Raw genomic sequence first — 16417 nt, forward strand, 5'->3', positions numbered from 1 at the left:
ATGTCATTCCTGGAGCTTGGTTTCATAGTTTCTGGATGTTGGCCATTGATGGGATTACACGGCTCCAGGGGCAGCTTCTGGGTGTGACCGCCTAGCTACTGGAAAATGGGGGATCTGGGCAGAAGAGGCCCAGTCCCAATCAGAGCAGGCTTGGTGGTCTCAGTCCCGTGTCCCACACACCTGGGTTCCTCTGCCGGTTCCCTCATGCGTGGGGCTCGTCCGAACATGTGGAGAGTGGCCTTGAGCATGGCTGTGCCTGGGTTCTGGAGGTCTTCGACTGCAAGAGTTCTACTCTGGGCGGAAAGGAAACTCAACCCACATCCTCAAGGGACCCTAGTGAAGACAGCCAGGCTCGGGGGCAAGAGACTCTGTGTTGCTTTCTTCTGGAAGCTTGGTTTTATGTAAAAAGATCTCTTTATAAATGCTCCACCAATTTTCTTAACTGGACTCTGAGTCTTCTTGGTGATTCCTCCACTTCATGGTAAATTTAAGACTCTGGACTCCCTGATTAATTTACATATATGGTACTCAAAACAACCTCCCTGCACACATGACAGGGATCATTTCTGAAGCCTTGCATGTCCCAGGGAAACTTCCATGAAGTGTACTCCATGTTCAATTGTGCCAAGAAAATGACTCTGGATCTTCCTAACCTCTGAGAATATCCCAGTTGAATTTTAAATTGCCTCTTCTTTTTTCCATTCCCTCTTCCATCTCTTTTTTCTCAAAAAGAAGTATGAGAGTCATGCAGAGAAAACCTGGTCTCCAGTAAGAGAACCAGATAAATTCTTTTATTTCTCCTTTTCCAACCATTCTTCTCACACCATTTCTTTCAATGTTTATGACGCATGGGTTAAAAATTGCTTTAAGTTTCATATATCCAATTTTCAAATGATTTCATTGAAATAGGAATAAACCATTGATAATTAAAAAGAAAATATGGACATTCTATGAAGTTCTTATTATTACACATTTCACATCTATCTGAACCTCTGCCTTATGACAGAGTTTATCCACATTCGTTTAATTATGCAAATATATATATATATATATATATATATATATATCTTCAATTCTCAGGGGTTACTTCTGGCTCTGCACTCAGGAATTACTCTTGGTGATGCTTGGGGGACTATATGGGATACTGGGAATTGAACCCGGGTTGGCCATGTGCAAGGAAAACGCCCTACCCATTGTGCTATTGCTCTAGCCAATATACAAGTATATTTTTATTTATTTTAATATATGGTTATTTGTAGGATTACATAGCTTTAGGTAGTTTAGGTTTATTGGGTTACTCCCGTCACAGTGCTCCCATTCCTCTGTGTTTATTTGTAGCTTCTTTCTTAGTGTTCTGTTGACTTGTAAATAATGTCTTTCTCTTCTTCTTGAGTCCTTTGCATAGCTTATTCAGAGCAAGTCCTTTTTGTATGGACAAAGAAAGACATTTATTAATATGCCTTTGCAATTGGGATTTAATTTGCTTTGAATATTATTAATTCCCGGGCATCTGCTTTCTTTTTTTTATTTTTATTGTATGTATAGTTTTTTATTTTGATATTAGTTTTATTTATGATAGAATAATTTAAAATTTTTCATATTTACTTCCATGGAAGAAAAAATGAGAACCAAAGGAAAGCAGAATGGCAGCAACTTTCTGTTTGGTGATCATGATGCTATAGACTTAGTTTTGCTCATTCTTGTTTCTAAACCACTGTCTAGCTGAAATTCAGATGACCAACTGACCTAGTTCTAGCACTAACTGTCCTAGTTTCCAAGTAAATCTTCAATTTTTGGAAATCAATAGGATTAGCCAGATCTTAAACACATTTCTCTACTTCATGCTCAAGCATGAATCACAGGATTATCTTGCTTGAAAAGTGAGCAGATAGCTGAGAAGTAGAGTTATATTCAAATTTTGTTTACCCCTGAATTTGTACAGATCTGAGTAACTTTAGACTCTCCAAGAACAATAGAATATAAATAACAAATAAGAAACCAGAAGCAGGATCCTGAAAGGATCTGCATGAAAGAGGATTCTTTGGCTTAAGCTCCATGGGAAATTTGCTTCTACTGACTATAAACTAATCTTTTTATTTTTTTTTATTTTTTTTATTTTTATTTTTATTTTTATTTTTTTTTAGGAGAGTATAATTTAATTTTAATTTACTTGTTGAATGCTAATTGTTCAATTATTGGAACATACAATAGATAATGTGGTTCTTTTTTTTTATAATTTATTTATTTTTAATTAGAGAATCACCGTGAGGGTACAGTTACAGATTTATACACTTTTGTGCTTATACTTCCCTCATGCAAAGTTCGGGAACCCATCCCTTCACCAGTGCCCATTCTCCACCACCCGTAAACCCGGCGTCCCTCCCACCCTCCCCACTCCCATCTCCCCCCCACCCTACCCTGCCACTGTGGCAGGGCATTCCCTTCTGTTCTCTCTCTCTAATTAGCTGTTGTGGTTTGCAATAAAGGTGTTGAGTGGCCGCTGTGCTCAGTCTCTAGCCCTCATTCAGCCCGCAACTCCCTTCCCCCACATGGCCTTCGACTACAATGTAGTTGGTGATCGCTTCTCTGAGTTGACCTTTCCCCGGAACGTGAGGCCAGCCTCGAAGCCATGGAGTCAACCTCCTGGTGCTTATTTCTACAGTTCTTGGGTGTTAGTCTCCCACTCTGTTATTCTATATACCATAGATGAGTGCAATCTTTCTATGTCTTTCTATGTCTCTCTCTTTCTGACTCATTTCACTCAGCATGAAACTTTTCATGCCCATCCACTTAACTACAAAATTCTTGACCTCCTTTTTTCTAACAGCTGCATAGTATTCCATTGTATAGATGTACCAAAGTTTCCTCAACCAGTCATCCCTTCTGGGGCATTCGGGTTTTTTCCAGATTCTGGCTATTGTAAACAGTGCTGCGATGAACATACATGTGCAGATGTTGTTTCGATTGTACTTTTTTGCCTCTCTGGGATATATTCCCAGCAGTGGTATTGCTGGGTCAAATGGGAATTCAATATCTAATTTTTTGAGAGTCGTCCAAATTGTTTTCCAGAAGGGCTGAACCAGTCGGCATTCCCACCAGCAGTGAAGAAGGGTCCCTTTCTCCCCACATCCTCTCCAACAGCGGTTGCTTTTGTTCTTTTGGATGTGTGCTAGTCTCTGTGGTGTGAGGTGGTATCTCATGGTTGTTTTGATCTGCATCTCTCTGATGATTAGTGATGCAGAGCACTTTTTTCATGTGCCTTTTGGCCATTCGTATTTCTTCCTTGGTAAAGTTTCTGTTCATTTCTTCGCCCCATTTTTTGATGGGGTTGGATGTTTTCTTCTTGTAGAGTTCAACCAGTGCTTTATATACCCTTGATATCAACCCCTTATCTGATGGGTATTGTGTAAATATCCTTTCCCATTCTGTGGATAGTCTTTGGATTCTGGTCAATGTATCTCTTGCGGTGCAGAAGCTTTTTAGTTTAATGTAGTCCCATTTGTTGATCTCTGTTTTTACTAGATTGCTTAGTTCCGTGTCACCTTTGAAGATACCTTTATCTTCAATATCGTGGAGGGTTTCGCCGACCTTGTCTTCAATGTACCTTATGGTTTGTGGTCTAATGTTGAGGTCTTTAATCCATTTTGATCTGACTTTTGTGCATGGTGTCAGGTCAAGGTCTAAACCCATTTTTTTGCATGTGGTTGTCCAGTTGTGCCAGCACCATTTGTTAAAGAGGCTTTCCTTGCTCCACTTCACATCTCTTGCTCCCTTATCAAAGATTAGATGGTCATACATTTGGGGTTGTGTGTAGGGATATTCCACCCTGTTCCATTGGTCTACGGCTCTGCCTTTGTTCCAGGACCATGCTGTTTTAATTGTTATTGCTTTGTAGTAAAGTTTGAGGTTGGGGAGGGTGATGCCTCCCATCATCTTTTTCCCAAGAATTGTTTTAGCTATCCTTGGACGTTTGTTATTCCATATGAATTTTAGGATTGCTTGATCCATTTCTTTGAAGAGTGTCATGGGTATATTTATAGGGATCGCATTAAATCTGTATAATGCTTTAGGGAGTATTGCCATTTTGACAACATTGATTCTCCCTATCCACGAGCAGGGTATATGTTTCCATTTCCTCATGTCCTCTTTGATTTCATGGAGTAGCGTTTTGTAGTTTTCTTTGTAAAGGTCTTTTACTTCCTTGGTTAAGCTGATTCCGAGGTACTTGATTTTCTGGGGCACGATTGTGAATGGGATTGCTTTTTTCATGTCCCTTTCCTCTGCCTCATTGTTTGCATATATGAAGGCCATGGATTTTTGGGTATTGATTTTGTAGCCTGCAACTTTACTGTATAAGTCTATTGTTTCTAAGAGTTTCTTAGTAGAGGTTTTAGGCTTCTCTAGATATAGTATCATGTCGTCTGCAAATAGTGAGAGTTTGATTTCTTCCCTTCCTATCTGGATGCCCTTAATCTCTTTTTCTTGTCTAATAGCTATCGCAAGTACTTCCAGTACTATATTGAAGAGGAGTGGTGAGAGTGGGCATCCTTGTCTTGTGCCTGATCTCAGAGGAAAGGCCCTTAGTTTTTCCCCGTTGAGGATAATGCTTGCTGTAGGCTTGTGATAGATGGCTTCGACTATCTTGAGGAAAGTTCCTCCAAACCCCATTTTGGCGAGGGTTTTCATCATGAAAGGATGTTGGATCTTGTCAAATTCTTTCTCTGCATCTATTGATATGATCATATGGTTTTTATCTTTACTTTTGTTGATATGCTGGATTATGTAGATTGATTTCCGAATGTTAAACCATCCTTGCATCCCTGGGATGAATCCCACTTGGACGTGTTGTATGATCTTTTTGATGAGTTGTTGGATCCTATTTGCTAGTATTTTGTTGAGGATCTTCGCATCGGTGTTCATCAGGGAAATTGGTCTGTAATTTTCTTTCTTAGTGGTGTCTTTGTTTGCTTTTGGTATTAGGGAGATATGTGCTTCATAGAAACTGTTTGGGAGAGTTCCTGTTTTTTCAATTTCCTGGAAAAGTTTGAGGAAAACAGGCAATAGGTCTTCTTTAAATGTTTGGAAGAATTCGCCAGTGAAACCATCTGGGCCTGGGCTTTTGTTTTTGGGGAGGTTTTTGATTACCGTTTCAATTTCCTTAACATTGATGGGTCTATTCAGGTATTCCAGGTCTTCTTTCTTCAGTGTTGGGAGATTGTAGGAATCAAGGAATCCATCCATTTCTTTTAGGTTCTCCTTTTTTGTGGTGTAAAGACCTTCAAAGTAGTCTCTAATGATCTTTTGAATCTCACTGGTTTCTGTTATGATGTCCCCCTTTTCATTTCTGATTCGATTTATTAGAGTTTTCTCTCTTTCTTTCTTTGTGAGTCTTGCTAGCGGTTTATCAATCTTATTTATTTTCTCAAAGAACCAACTCTTTGTTTCATTGATCTTTCGGATTGTTTTTTTGGTTTCGATGTCATTAATTTCTGCTCTAATTTTTATTATTTTTTTCCTTCGGTCTGGTTTGGAGTCCTTTTTCTGGTCCTTTTCTAGGGTCTTGAGTCGTGAAGTCAAGCTATCTATGTGGGTCCTTTCTTCCTTCCTGAGGAATGCTTGGAGAGCTATAAATTTTCCCCTTAACACGGCTTTAGCGGCGTCCCATAGGTTTTGGTAGCTCGTGTCTTCATTCTCATTTGTTTCTAAGTATCTTTTGATTTCTTCCTTGATTTCCTTCTTGACCCACTCATTGTTCAACATGGAATTGTTTAATTTCCAGGTGTTTGATTTGATTTTCCGTATTTGTGGGTGGTTAGCTTCTATCTTCAGCGCATCGTGGTCTGAAAAGATGGTTGATACAATTTCTATTTTTCCGATTCTATTGAGGTATGTTCTGGGGCCCAGTACATGGTCTATTTTTGAAAATGTTCCATGTGCACTGGAAAAGAATGTGTATTCTTTCTTTTTGGGGTGTAAGGCCCTGTATAGGTCTATTAGGCCTCTCTCTTCAATTTCTTCATTCAGAGTCAGTGTTTCCTTGTTGAGTTTTGTTCTTGTGGATCTATCTAGATGCGATAAGGCCGTATTGAAGTCTCCGACTACAATTGTGCTGTTAGTGATGTCCTCTTTGAAGTCTGTTAGGAGTCGTTTTAAATATTTAGCCGGTCGTTTGTTAGGAGCATATACGTTTAAGAGTGTGATTTCTTCCTGTTGTACATATCCCTTGATAAACAGAAAATGACCTTCGCTGTCCCTTTTGATCTTTTTCATCCTGAAATCTATGTTGTCAGATACCAGGATGGCCACTCCAGCTTTTTTAAGGGGGTTGTTTGCTTGGAGGATTGTTTTCCATCCTTTGACTTTGAGTCTATGTTTACTCTGTTTGTTCAGGTGTGTTTCTTGCAGGCAACAGAATGTTGGGTTTAATTTCCGGATCCATTTTGCCACTCTGTGTCTCTTGATAGGTGCATTTAGGCCATTGACATTGAGAGAGATTATTGTGATGTGGTTTTGTGTCATCTTTCTGTGGGATTTGTTGTTCTTATGGGGCTCTTCCTTGTCTTACAGTAGCCCCTTTAGACCTTCTTTCAAGATTGGTTTTGAGTCTATGAAGTTCCTGAGCTGTTGTTTATCCGAGAAATAGTGTATGGTTCCTTCGAGTTTGAGTGAGAGTTTAGCTGGATAAAGTATTCTTGGTGAGGCATTCATTTCGTTGAGTTTTTTCACTATGTCCCACCATTGTCTTCGGGCTCGGAGGGTTTCTTCTGACAGATCGGAGGGGTGCTCCTTTGTATGTGATTTCCTTCCTTGCCCTTGCTGCTTGCAGAATTTTGTCTCTATCCATGGTATCCGTCATTCTGACTATGATATGCCTTGGGGTCTTTTTATTCGGGTCTCTTTTTGCTGGTACTCTTCGGACTCCTTGTATCTGGATGCCTGCCTTCTCCAGCTCTGGGAATTTCTTAGCAATGATATCTTTGACTGTGTTTTTTTCATTGGGGTTGCTTCCCTGCGGTTCTGGTACTCCAATGATTCTTATGTTGTTCCTCTTGAAGTCATCCCCCAGGGCTCTGATTCGCTCTATAGCCATTTTGAGGTCTTTGACCATGATTTGTTGCTGTCTATAAGCTTTCTGCAGCTCATCTTCCAGATCACTGATTCTGTCTTCGGCTGTAGTCATTCTACTGTTGAGGGCATCTAGTGAGATTTTTATTTCATCTACCGATTCCTTTATTTGTGAGACTTCCGTTCGAAGGTTTGAAATTTTTGCTCTCATTTCTGCTCTCATTTCTTCCTGGATTTTCTTGGTAGACCGTTCCAGCGCTTCATTCATCTCCTCCCTTAATTTATTGGATGTCTGTTCCATATTTGCTTGGAGTAGGTCGACTCTCCTCCAGATTTCCTCTCTGAATTGTTTATCTGAGAGGTCGTAGATGTGAGAAGCCCCTGTTGAGGTTTCTGGTATCTCTTCTTCCCCCTCTCTTCGCGGGGGGGGATTTTCGCTGCTTCTTCATATTGTCACGGAAGTGTAGAGTTGGAACCTTGTAGTTATTTATTCCTCTTCCTTTTTGTGGGAAGAAGGGGCTCTGATTGTGCTAAACTTCCCTTATTCACTGATAGCTTTTATACTGTCAGCCTAAGCTAATGGCTATTTTGCGTAAGTGTTTGAGATCGCAAAAGTGAGTTTTCAAGGGAATACACAGTACCGATTGAGCTGAGGTAGCAAAGAATAACCGCGGCCAGGTTAGCGTTGGCCGCTCTGAGAGGAAGCCACGCCCACTTTAGACCACGCCCACTAAGACACAGGCCACGCCCCCAGTGTCTTCCTGTTGATGGGGGGGACGGGAGGGCGTGGCCGAGGGATGGTCCTTGTACCTGATGGACGTGCGCAGTTACAAGCCGGTTCGGGAGACGGGGTGCGCAGGGCGAGCAGGGAGTGACTTCAGAAACTCGGGGGACGCAGACGGCAGCGGGAAGTGGGGGAAAGGGAGGGCGTGGCCGAGGGATGGTCCTCGTACCTGATGGACGTGCGCAGTTACAAGCCGGTTCGGGAGACGGGGTGCGCAGGGCGGGCATCTGCTTTCTTGACTGTAGCCTTGGTTGCCCTCAGTTCCTAGCCCTCTAAAAGGCAAGGTCCCAACGGGGGACGAGACGGACCCAGGGCAAGCGGTAAGTTATGTGCTACCCTGGCATCGAGATGGGCCTGGCCAAATTGCCTCATTCTTAACTATAAGTTAAGAGTCTGATCATGAACAAGTGCTGTCATGATCTTAAAGTAATGACGAGACTAGGACCCTGCTAGGGATAGGAAAGACTAATCTGGCCTGGGCACTGTAGTCTGAGATTGAGATGCCCCCAGGAGAGCAATTCTAAAAGTTTAATGCATCTCTTGCTATGCCCATACAAAACGATTAATATTATGAATGCTCATATGTTGGACAAGGAGAGGTGAAACACAACCATGGGATTTCATCATTGATGGGTCCTGCTGAAAAAGTATCTGTCCTAGAGAATAGGTGTTCTGCTATTGCTATTGAACCTTTTGTGCCTAGCATTCTATTTTCGTAAACAACACCTGTTTCTTGTTAATTGCACCGTGCTTTGAAAACAACTCCTAATAAGGAAATAGGATGTCCTTTCACGCCCACAAGGTGTAACTATCAGCTGCAGACACTTGGGCGGAAACAAGCAGCGAGAGGTATATAAGGGTGGAAGCCACCTAGCTAGAGGCTCCTCCTCGTTTGTCCCTCCTTCCTCCTCTTTGTTTCTCCTCTTTCCCGGTTCCCCTCCTTCCCAATGCATGAGAAGGTCTCTGAATAAATGGCTTCAAGAAGAATCTCCGGGTTGCGTGTTTTTTACAGCCATATGGGATACTGGGAATTGAACCCGGGTTGGCCATGTGCAAGGAAAACGCCCTACCCATTGTGCTATTGCTCTAGCCAATATAAAGTATATTTTTATTTATTTTAATATATGGTTATTGTTGATAAAACATGGTTACAATAGTGCTTTTAGTGTACAAAGTTGCTGCATTTTCACACTACCAAGGAGTCAAAGAATCCCTACAACCGACATTACATCATTTCTATATTTCCATTTCTTTCTCCTCCCACGTACTCCCCACGTAGTAACTTCTGGACTATTGTCAAAATACAAGTGTTTGTTTTCATTGGCGACTGTCTATTTCCTTATTTCTTAATTTAAATACCACATATGTGTAAGATCATCTGACATTTATCCTTCTTCTCTGACTTACTTCATTTTATAACAACTTATAAATCCATCCACACTGTTTCAAAAGATAAGGTTGGGTGGTGGGAAATGTATTCTGGTGAAAGGATGGGTGTTGGAACATTGTATAACTGAAACCTAAACATGAACAACCTCGTAACTTTGTATCTAACCGTAATTCAACTAAAAAATTATAAATTAGTAAGTAAATGAAACAGCAAAGATAACAAGAAAAAAGAGATCAGGTTTCACTTTACATTCAGCTGAGTAGTATCCCATTGTATCCCATTGTAAGTACATAGCAAAAAGCCTTTACATACTCTAAAGCCTTTGGTCATTTGGAAGGTTTTCAGATCTTGGCTATTTTAAACAGTGCTGCAATGAACACAGCTTTGCATGTGTCTTTTTTATTTAATGTTTTATGTTATTGAAATAGTTGCCAAGAAGTGGGAAACAGTTAAACAGGGAACAGGGATTCAAAGCTGACTTCTTTATTTTTTTCTTTTCAGTCACACTTAGTAGCGCTCAGGGTTTACTCCTGACTCTGTGCTCAGGGATTGCTCTTGATTGTTCTGGGGGGGGGCGGGGGCAATTTATGGTGCCAGGGGTATAAAATCAAGATTGGCGAAGTACAAGGCTAGTAAATACTTTTCCCTTTCTCCTTTCCTTAAAGCTGACTTTGAAGTTGCTTAGATAATTTGATGCTGACAACAAAACATATTTTTAAAAATAAAATATTTTCTTTTCGGAATAACATAGATGGCACTTGAAGTAACTATACCGAGTAGAGGGCTGGTTGCATAGATCAGGGGTAGTTAAAGTGCTTGCTTGGAATGCAGCCAACTGAGGTTTGATCCCCAGCACCACAAATGGCCCATCAACTACCACAAGTGACCCCGAGCAGAAAAAGACAGAAGCAGCACTAGGTGTGACCCAAAATCCAAACTACTACTACTACTACTACTACTACTAGTACTACTACTACTACTACTACTATTGCTACTACTATATATAAAGAAAGATGAATAAGAAGAGTTAGAAGGCAAAAGGCAATTACTAAATGGCTGCAGTCCTATGTGCAACGTTGAGGAGCAGGGCTATGGGCACTGGAGCAGGAAAACCTCAACCTTGCAAAATGACCCCGAGGCGAAACTTCACAAGTGGGAGGAATTGCACGGAGATAGCAAAACATGGTGCCTCCATCTTGTGTTAGGCCTTGAGTCTCACTCAACCCCCTACTCACAAATGCCTGTCACTGTCACTGTCATCACGTCGCTTATCGATTTGTTCGAGTGGGTACCAGTAACCTCTCTCATTGTGAGACTTATTGTTACTGTTTTTGGCATATCCAATACACCACGGGTAGCTTGCCAGGCTCTGTCGTGCGGGCGAGATACTCTCTGTAGCCTGCCAGGCTCTCCGAGAGGGGCGGAGGAATCGAAAACAGGGTCGGCCACATGAAAGGCGATCACCCTCCTGCTGTGCTATGGCTCCAGCCCTAAAATGCAGAAAACCATCACATATGCCTTAAGGAAGTCATTCTACCTGCAACAGACAGCCTTGAAGGGAATTAGACCCGGGACAAAGCAGAGAGGAAAAAGTGATAGGCCAATAGTGTTAAGCTCTAATATGGTTGGACTTCCTGTAAGCCAAGACTCTCTATAAGGATGTGTGCATTTGGCTGTAAAGTTGAGCTGTGATCGTTGAATCTGCTTCTAGAGGTGCCTGCCCTCCTTCGCCCCAAGAGCAGGTTCTTGCCAGATTCCAGTATGCATCATGTCCAGACATTTTGGAGATCACAGTTCCCCAATACAACATAAAGAGCAAAGCAAAGAAAGAATTTTAAAACACAACAAAATAATTAGTTCTCTTAAGCAAAAATGGTGGTAACCAGATGAGGAATAAAGAGGAAGGGATCAATCTTACCATGGTGAGTGCATTGTAATAGAGACATTTATTTCAGTTTACACATCCATGTTAAATCATGATAATTTAAAATATTATACTGTAAAATAAAAATCGTTCATTCTAAAGATAATTTACAAAATAAACATAATGGGACCCAGGAACAAAATTTTCACTTTTCTCCATTCCATGATTCCAACTGATAAACAATTTTTTATACTTGTATCTTCATTAAAAAGAAACAATACATAGAAAAACATACATTCTTTCTTTAGGTTTCTAACCTATTAGGCAAATAATTTTTTATTATATATAAGACATATAAATAAAACATTATGAATTATTCTTCCTGAGGTTAATGTCTTGACTTTTTTATCCCCCTTTTTAATGCAGCTTTGATATCCTTGTTCCTTAAACTATAGATCAGAGGGTTCAACATGGGGATAATAAGAATGTAGAACACTGACAGTATCTTGTTCTGCTTATCAGAGTGGCTAGAAGGAGGATTCCCATACACAGCCAGGGCTGTGCCATAGAAGATGGTGACAACTGCCAGGTGGGAGGCACAGGTGTTGAAGGCCTTGAGACTACCTTTGACTGAGGATCTTTTCAGGATGGAAGCTGCAATGTAACCATAGGATAGCAGGATGATTAGCAAAGAAACAAACCCAACAGATGTCACTACAAAAAAAAGAATCATTTGGCTGATGAAGGGACTGGAGCAAGCTAAGACAACAATCTCAGGAACATTACAAAAGAAATGTTGAATGAAGTTGGGCCCACAGTAGTACAGATTAAATGCAGAAATTGTCTCAACTAAGCCACAGAAGAAACCAGTTCCAAGAGCCCCAGCAGCCATCATTCTACAGAGCCCAGGCACCATGATGGTTGAGTACTGCAGGGGGTTACCAATGGCCACGTATCTGTCATAGGCCATGGTGGCCAGGAGGCAGAACTCAGCCTGACCCATCCAAGATAACACAAAATACTGGGTCGCACAGGCCATTGGGGAAATTGTTTTTTGATCACTCAAGAAATCTGCAAGCATCCTGGGATTGATGGAAGTAGAATAACAAACATCTATAAATGAAAGGACACTCAGAAAAAAATACATAGGTGTATGCAAGTGGGAGTCCATCGTGATGAGGATAATAAGAGTCAGGTTTGAAATGAGGGTCACAAGATAGGTTGCTAAGAAGATTGGAAAGAGAATAAGCTGCAGGTTTCTGTCAGCTGTGATTCCCAGGAGAACAAACATGAAACCAGATGTGTGATTGCCCTGCCCTTCCATGGGCACGCTTGGCACCATCTCCTGAGAAAAAGACAAGAGAGGAAATGGTTTTTATTCTTAAAGCAGACACATACAGAAGTATTCTTTATTTTTTTAGTCAGACAACTGAAAAAAAATCCTCTCTTTTCTAGAAATATTATGTTAATCATTCTTGTTTAATTACAATTTTACCAGCAAACATTTTGCATAAATACTTTCATTCTATGCTGGACGGGGGATGGGAGGTGTGCAAAATAGGTAGTTCATTCTCATCAGAACAATATTCCATAATTTTTTTATATAAACTAAGGGAGAGCACAAATGCACTCCCCCACTTACCAAATACTATGCAGTTGAGTTTCCCACAGTTGGGGAAATAGAAGAAATTAGCACATCCAAGGTATAATGGATAAGCCTCACCCTGGGAAAAACACCTAACACCTACTTAGCCATTTTCTCTCCTCTGCGAGGCAATTATATGCCAACATAAGATGTGTTAATTTCCTATTTTCCCTTTCAAAATTACAAATATATGAGGTTTGGAAATTTTTTGTGTTTTCCGTTTCAAAATTACAAATATGTGAGATTTGGAAATATACCAAATTGAGATAAAACTGTCATGTACCTACCTCTAGAGTGAAAACTAATCACTCATTGTCCTGACAGTAACTAACTCAGTATTTGAAAATGTCTCTATAGGAGTTATCTTGAGAACAATTAATATTTAATTTATAGCCAGGATGTGAACAATGGTGAATCAACAATTTTGTGTTCATTGGGCCTGGAGAGATATGGGAACACTCTCAAAAATTGATGTGATAAGTCACACCCAAGTAGAAAGGTTGGAAATGGAGGTAACCCGATCTGTTCATTGACTCTAGGAAGATCCCTCCTTCGACAGAAGACAAAGTTGAGGGAGATTTACTGTACCTTCCTTGCAGGCATATATTGTTCTACCTCAAATCATAAAGAGTTATTGGGACTGGAGAGATAGTGAGTAAGGTACTTGTCTGGCCTGGGATGGATCCTCTAGTTCACAGCCAAGAGTAAGCCCTGAGCAGTTTCCGGTGTGGCCGCCGCACAAACCTCCAAACGTCCCCCTCAACAAAAGACTTTCCACTTTAATTATCTAACATCTGGTTCTTGATTATACTTGAGTTAGTTTTCTGAGTTAGTTTACTTCTCTAATATTTTGGTAAACTCCAGGACTGCCAAGACACAATTGCAACCACTTGTCACCTTTGCATACAGTTTGTGGTATGTTTAATTATCCTTGAGACTATTGGAGACTCTTCATGATTCCAAGCGTAAGGATTCTCCTACAGAAAGCAGTGACTTATCTCATGTCACTGAGGCAATACAAGAGGGTATTTGAAAACCAAAGCAGAACTGAATCCTCTCTGTCTTTTTCAGTGAACTCAATCCAGGAAAGATAAGCACTAAATCTTCAAGTCAAATGGTAAATAACACAAAGAAGTTTTCCACAGCCTCATTTGGTAAAACAAGTTGTTATTTTCTCTGACGGTCCTTAGGCCATCTGTACCAAAGCAAACACACCTTCACTCAGCAGATTTAAACTTCAAAAAATGTAGGTGGAGTCACTTTCCACTTTAAGAGACAATGTGGAAACAATTATTACACAAACATCCTTAAGCTAAAATAGAATAGAAAAATACAGATTCTCATAAGAAAAGAGTCTCAAGTCTGCCATATTATCCATGTGCAAAGTTTAAACATTTCTGAATGCCAACTTACTTGACTTTAAAAATTATATTATACTAATCGAGAGTATCCTGCCCGCACGGCAGAGCCTGGCAAGCTACCCATGGCATATTTGATATACCAAAAAGAGTAACAACAAGTCTCACAATGGAGATGTTACTGGTGCCTGCTCGAGCAAATCAATGAACAAGAAGATAACAATGCTACAGTGTTACAATAATATATACTTCAAAATATATATTATTCTTTTCTATTATAAAAGAAATGAGATGCAAGCAAGGAGGCGAGCACGTTTTCTTATGAACAAAAAAACCTCCAATTCAATAACATGGTCTTTACCACTTTCTCCAGAGTGATAAAAAAATAACTGTGTTTCTTTCCTGATTTTATTTTTATTTTTACTAATTTTATTTTGATTAAAGTACAATGCTATTGGGAAATGATAACTCTGGACATGAGATGGGTACTAAAAGGAGGTAATGTGATGTGCATGATACCCTTTCAATAACAGCATTTTAAATCCCAGTGCCTAAAAGGAAAAAAGAGAGAGGGAATAGAAAGAAGGGAAGAGAAGGGGTTGCCATCGAGGTAGGTTGCAAGGTTGAGCTGGGTACAGGAAGGAAACTGGAGATATTGGTTGTAGGAAAAACTTACTGGTGTAGGATAGGTGTTAGGATATTGTATGATTGAAAATAAGTCGTGAACAACTTTGTGACTATGTATCTCAAGATCATTCATTTAAAAAATTAAATTTTAAAACCAAACCACAGCAAAAGTAGCTCATTTAGTATATAACGCTGCAATACAAGGAGGTCTCCTCAGCGTTGCTGACACCCCATGTATCCCGGAGTGTAAGAACCTCCTCACCAGCTGAGCCCAAGTCAAGAACACACTCTTCAAAGTCACTTTGGGATTTTGAAGTCTGAAATTTTGAGACACTGGTTTTCTATTTAGGAAAAGTTTTTGCTTAGGAGCAGTGTTTATTCAAAATGTGTTTATCTATGCAATGCCTATGAGGCTAGCAGCACAATCTGAACATAAAAATAGACAAAGCAACAGAAATACCTTTTCTCTGAAGGCTTTAAGTAATAATGCTTTTGGTCAGCACAAGAATAGTCTGAATTTGGAGAAAGAACTTTAGAAACTGTTATCACTGACAGAAGGAAAGTAAGAAACTGTAAAAAAAATTTTTAAAGAGGTAAGGATGTTTGTTGTCAAGAGAAGTATTCTTAGTGATGGGGGTTAATTCACTCAGGGACCACGAATCTGGGAGAGCAAGTCACTATATTATTACCATCACTGTCACTGTCATCACTGTCATTCTATTGTTCATTGCTTTACTCTAGTTGACACCAGTAACATCTCCATTGTGAGACTTGTTATTACTGTTTTTGGTACACCAAATACGCCACTGTATGAATTAAAACCCTTTTCAATTCTGATATACTTATTACATAGTTGTTTAGGATAAAATAAGTTTTAAAATGCCAGGATACCATTGAATGAAGAACAGCAATATAATTTAGAAAAGTGAATCAGACAGGAGATTAACACTGTGTGTTGCTGAGGAGATTCTCTCTGTTATTCTGTATTACCTAATGTAATATCTTGAGACTCAAAATCTCCAAAGATGACATTGGAGATATATTTTAAGTATATCAGGTGGTCTATGCTATTGCTTTTGAGGTTTAATATCTTAACTTAGTGCCAAATATCTCTTGTTATATAGAAATTATATCATACATATTATAAAATTGACATTTTTATTTTAAAGAAGGATACTCATTGAAAAAAATGGAAAGTTTCCTACATATGGATAAATTTGGAGACCAGGGATGAACATAATAGATCTTAAGAAATTCTGAAAGTCAGTAATTGTTTTAACTCATAGTTTGATTGGCTGTGATAATATGTTATGCTTTATAGGCATTTCCTTGTTAACCTTTGTTGATCATATTATTCTCATAGATTAAATACCACCAAGTACCACAGTCCAAAAATTATATTCTCAGGAAATTGCTTGAGAAAATCAATATCCAGTTCACAGCTCAGAGTTATGCCTGATGGTTTAGATTCCAGAAGTGCTATTCCCTCCTGGTCAGAGAGCTTGAGAAAGTTTAGGTAGAATAAGAACAAGTAGAGATTGAAGGAATGGGTGATAAGTAGTAAAGAATGTATTTAAGAACCATAAACCTTTTTCCACATAGGTCTAATGAGGAAACCATAGACCACTATTTTCTCTATATCTTGAACTCTCACCTTGACTAAGTTGACCCAGGAAGAAAGAAT

At 39.7% G+C, this 16417-nt stretch overlaps 1 protein-coding gene and 1 non-coding gene across 2 annotated transcripts; both read right to left on the reverse strand.

The window, feature by feature from the left end:
* Positions 1-11491: 11491 nt before the first annotated feature.
* On the reverse strand, positions 11492-12073 carry LOC129406033 (olfactory receptor 5A1-like). Its single transcript, XM_055143775.1, has one exon. It carries the CDS (start codon positions 12071-12073, stop codon positions 11492-11494), a length of 582 nt encoding a protein of 193 aa, XP_054999750.1.
* Positions 12074-12712: 639 nt separating this feature from the next.
* Positions 12713-12884, reverse strand: LOC129406395 (U1 spliceosomal RNA). The gene has a single exon (XR_008630988.1). It is a non-coding gene; the product is annotated as a U1 spliceosomal RNA (small nuclear RNA).
* Positions 12885-16417: the final 3533 nt, after the last annotated feature.

This window comes from Sorex araneus, chromosome 6 (genome assembly GCF_027595985.1).
Source record: "Sorex araneus isolate mSorAra2 chromosome 6, mSorAra2.pri, whole genome shotgun sequence".
Taxonomy (NCBI): domain Eukaryota; kingdom Metazoa; phylum Chordata; class Mammalia; order Eulipotyphla; family Soricidae; genus Sorex; species Sorex araneus.

Bases quoted from the DNA above. Each gene is read 5' to 3' on its own strand.
- LOC129406033 (XM_055143775.1), bottom strand. From the start codon at position 12,073: ATGGCCTATGACAGATACGTGGCCATTGGTAACCCCCTGCAGTACTCA.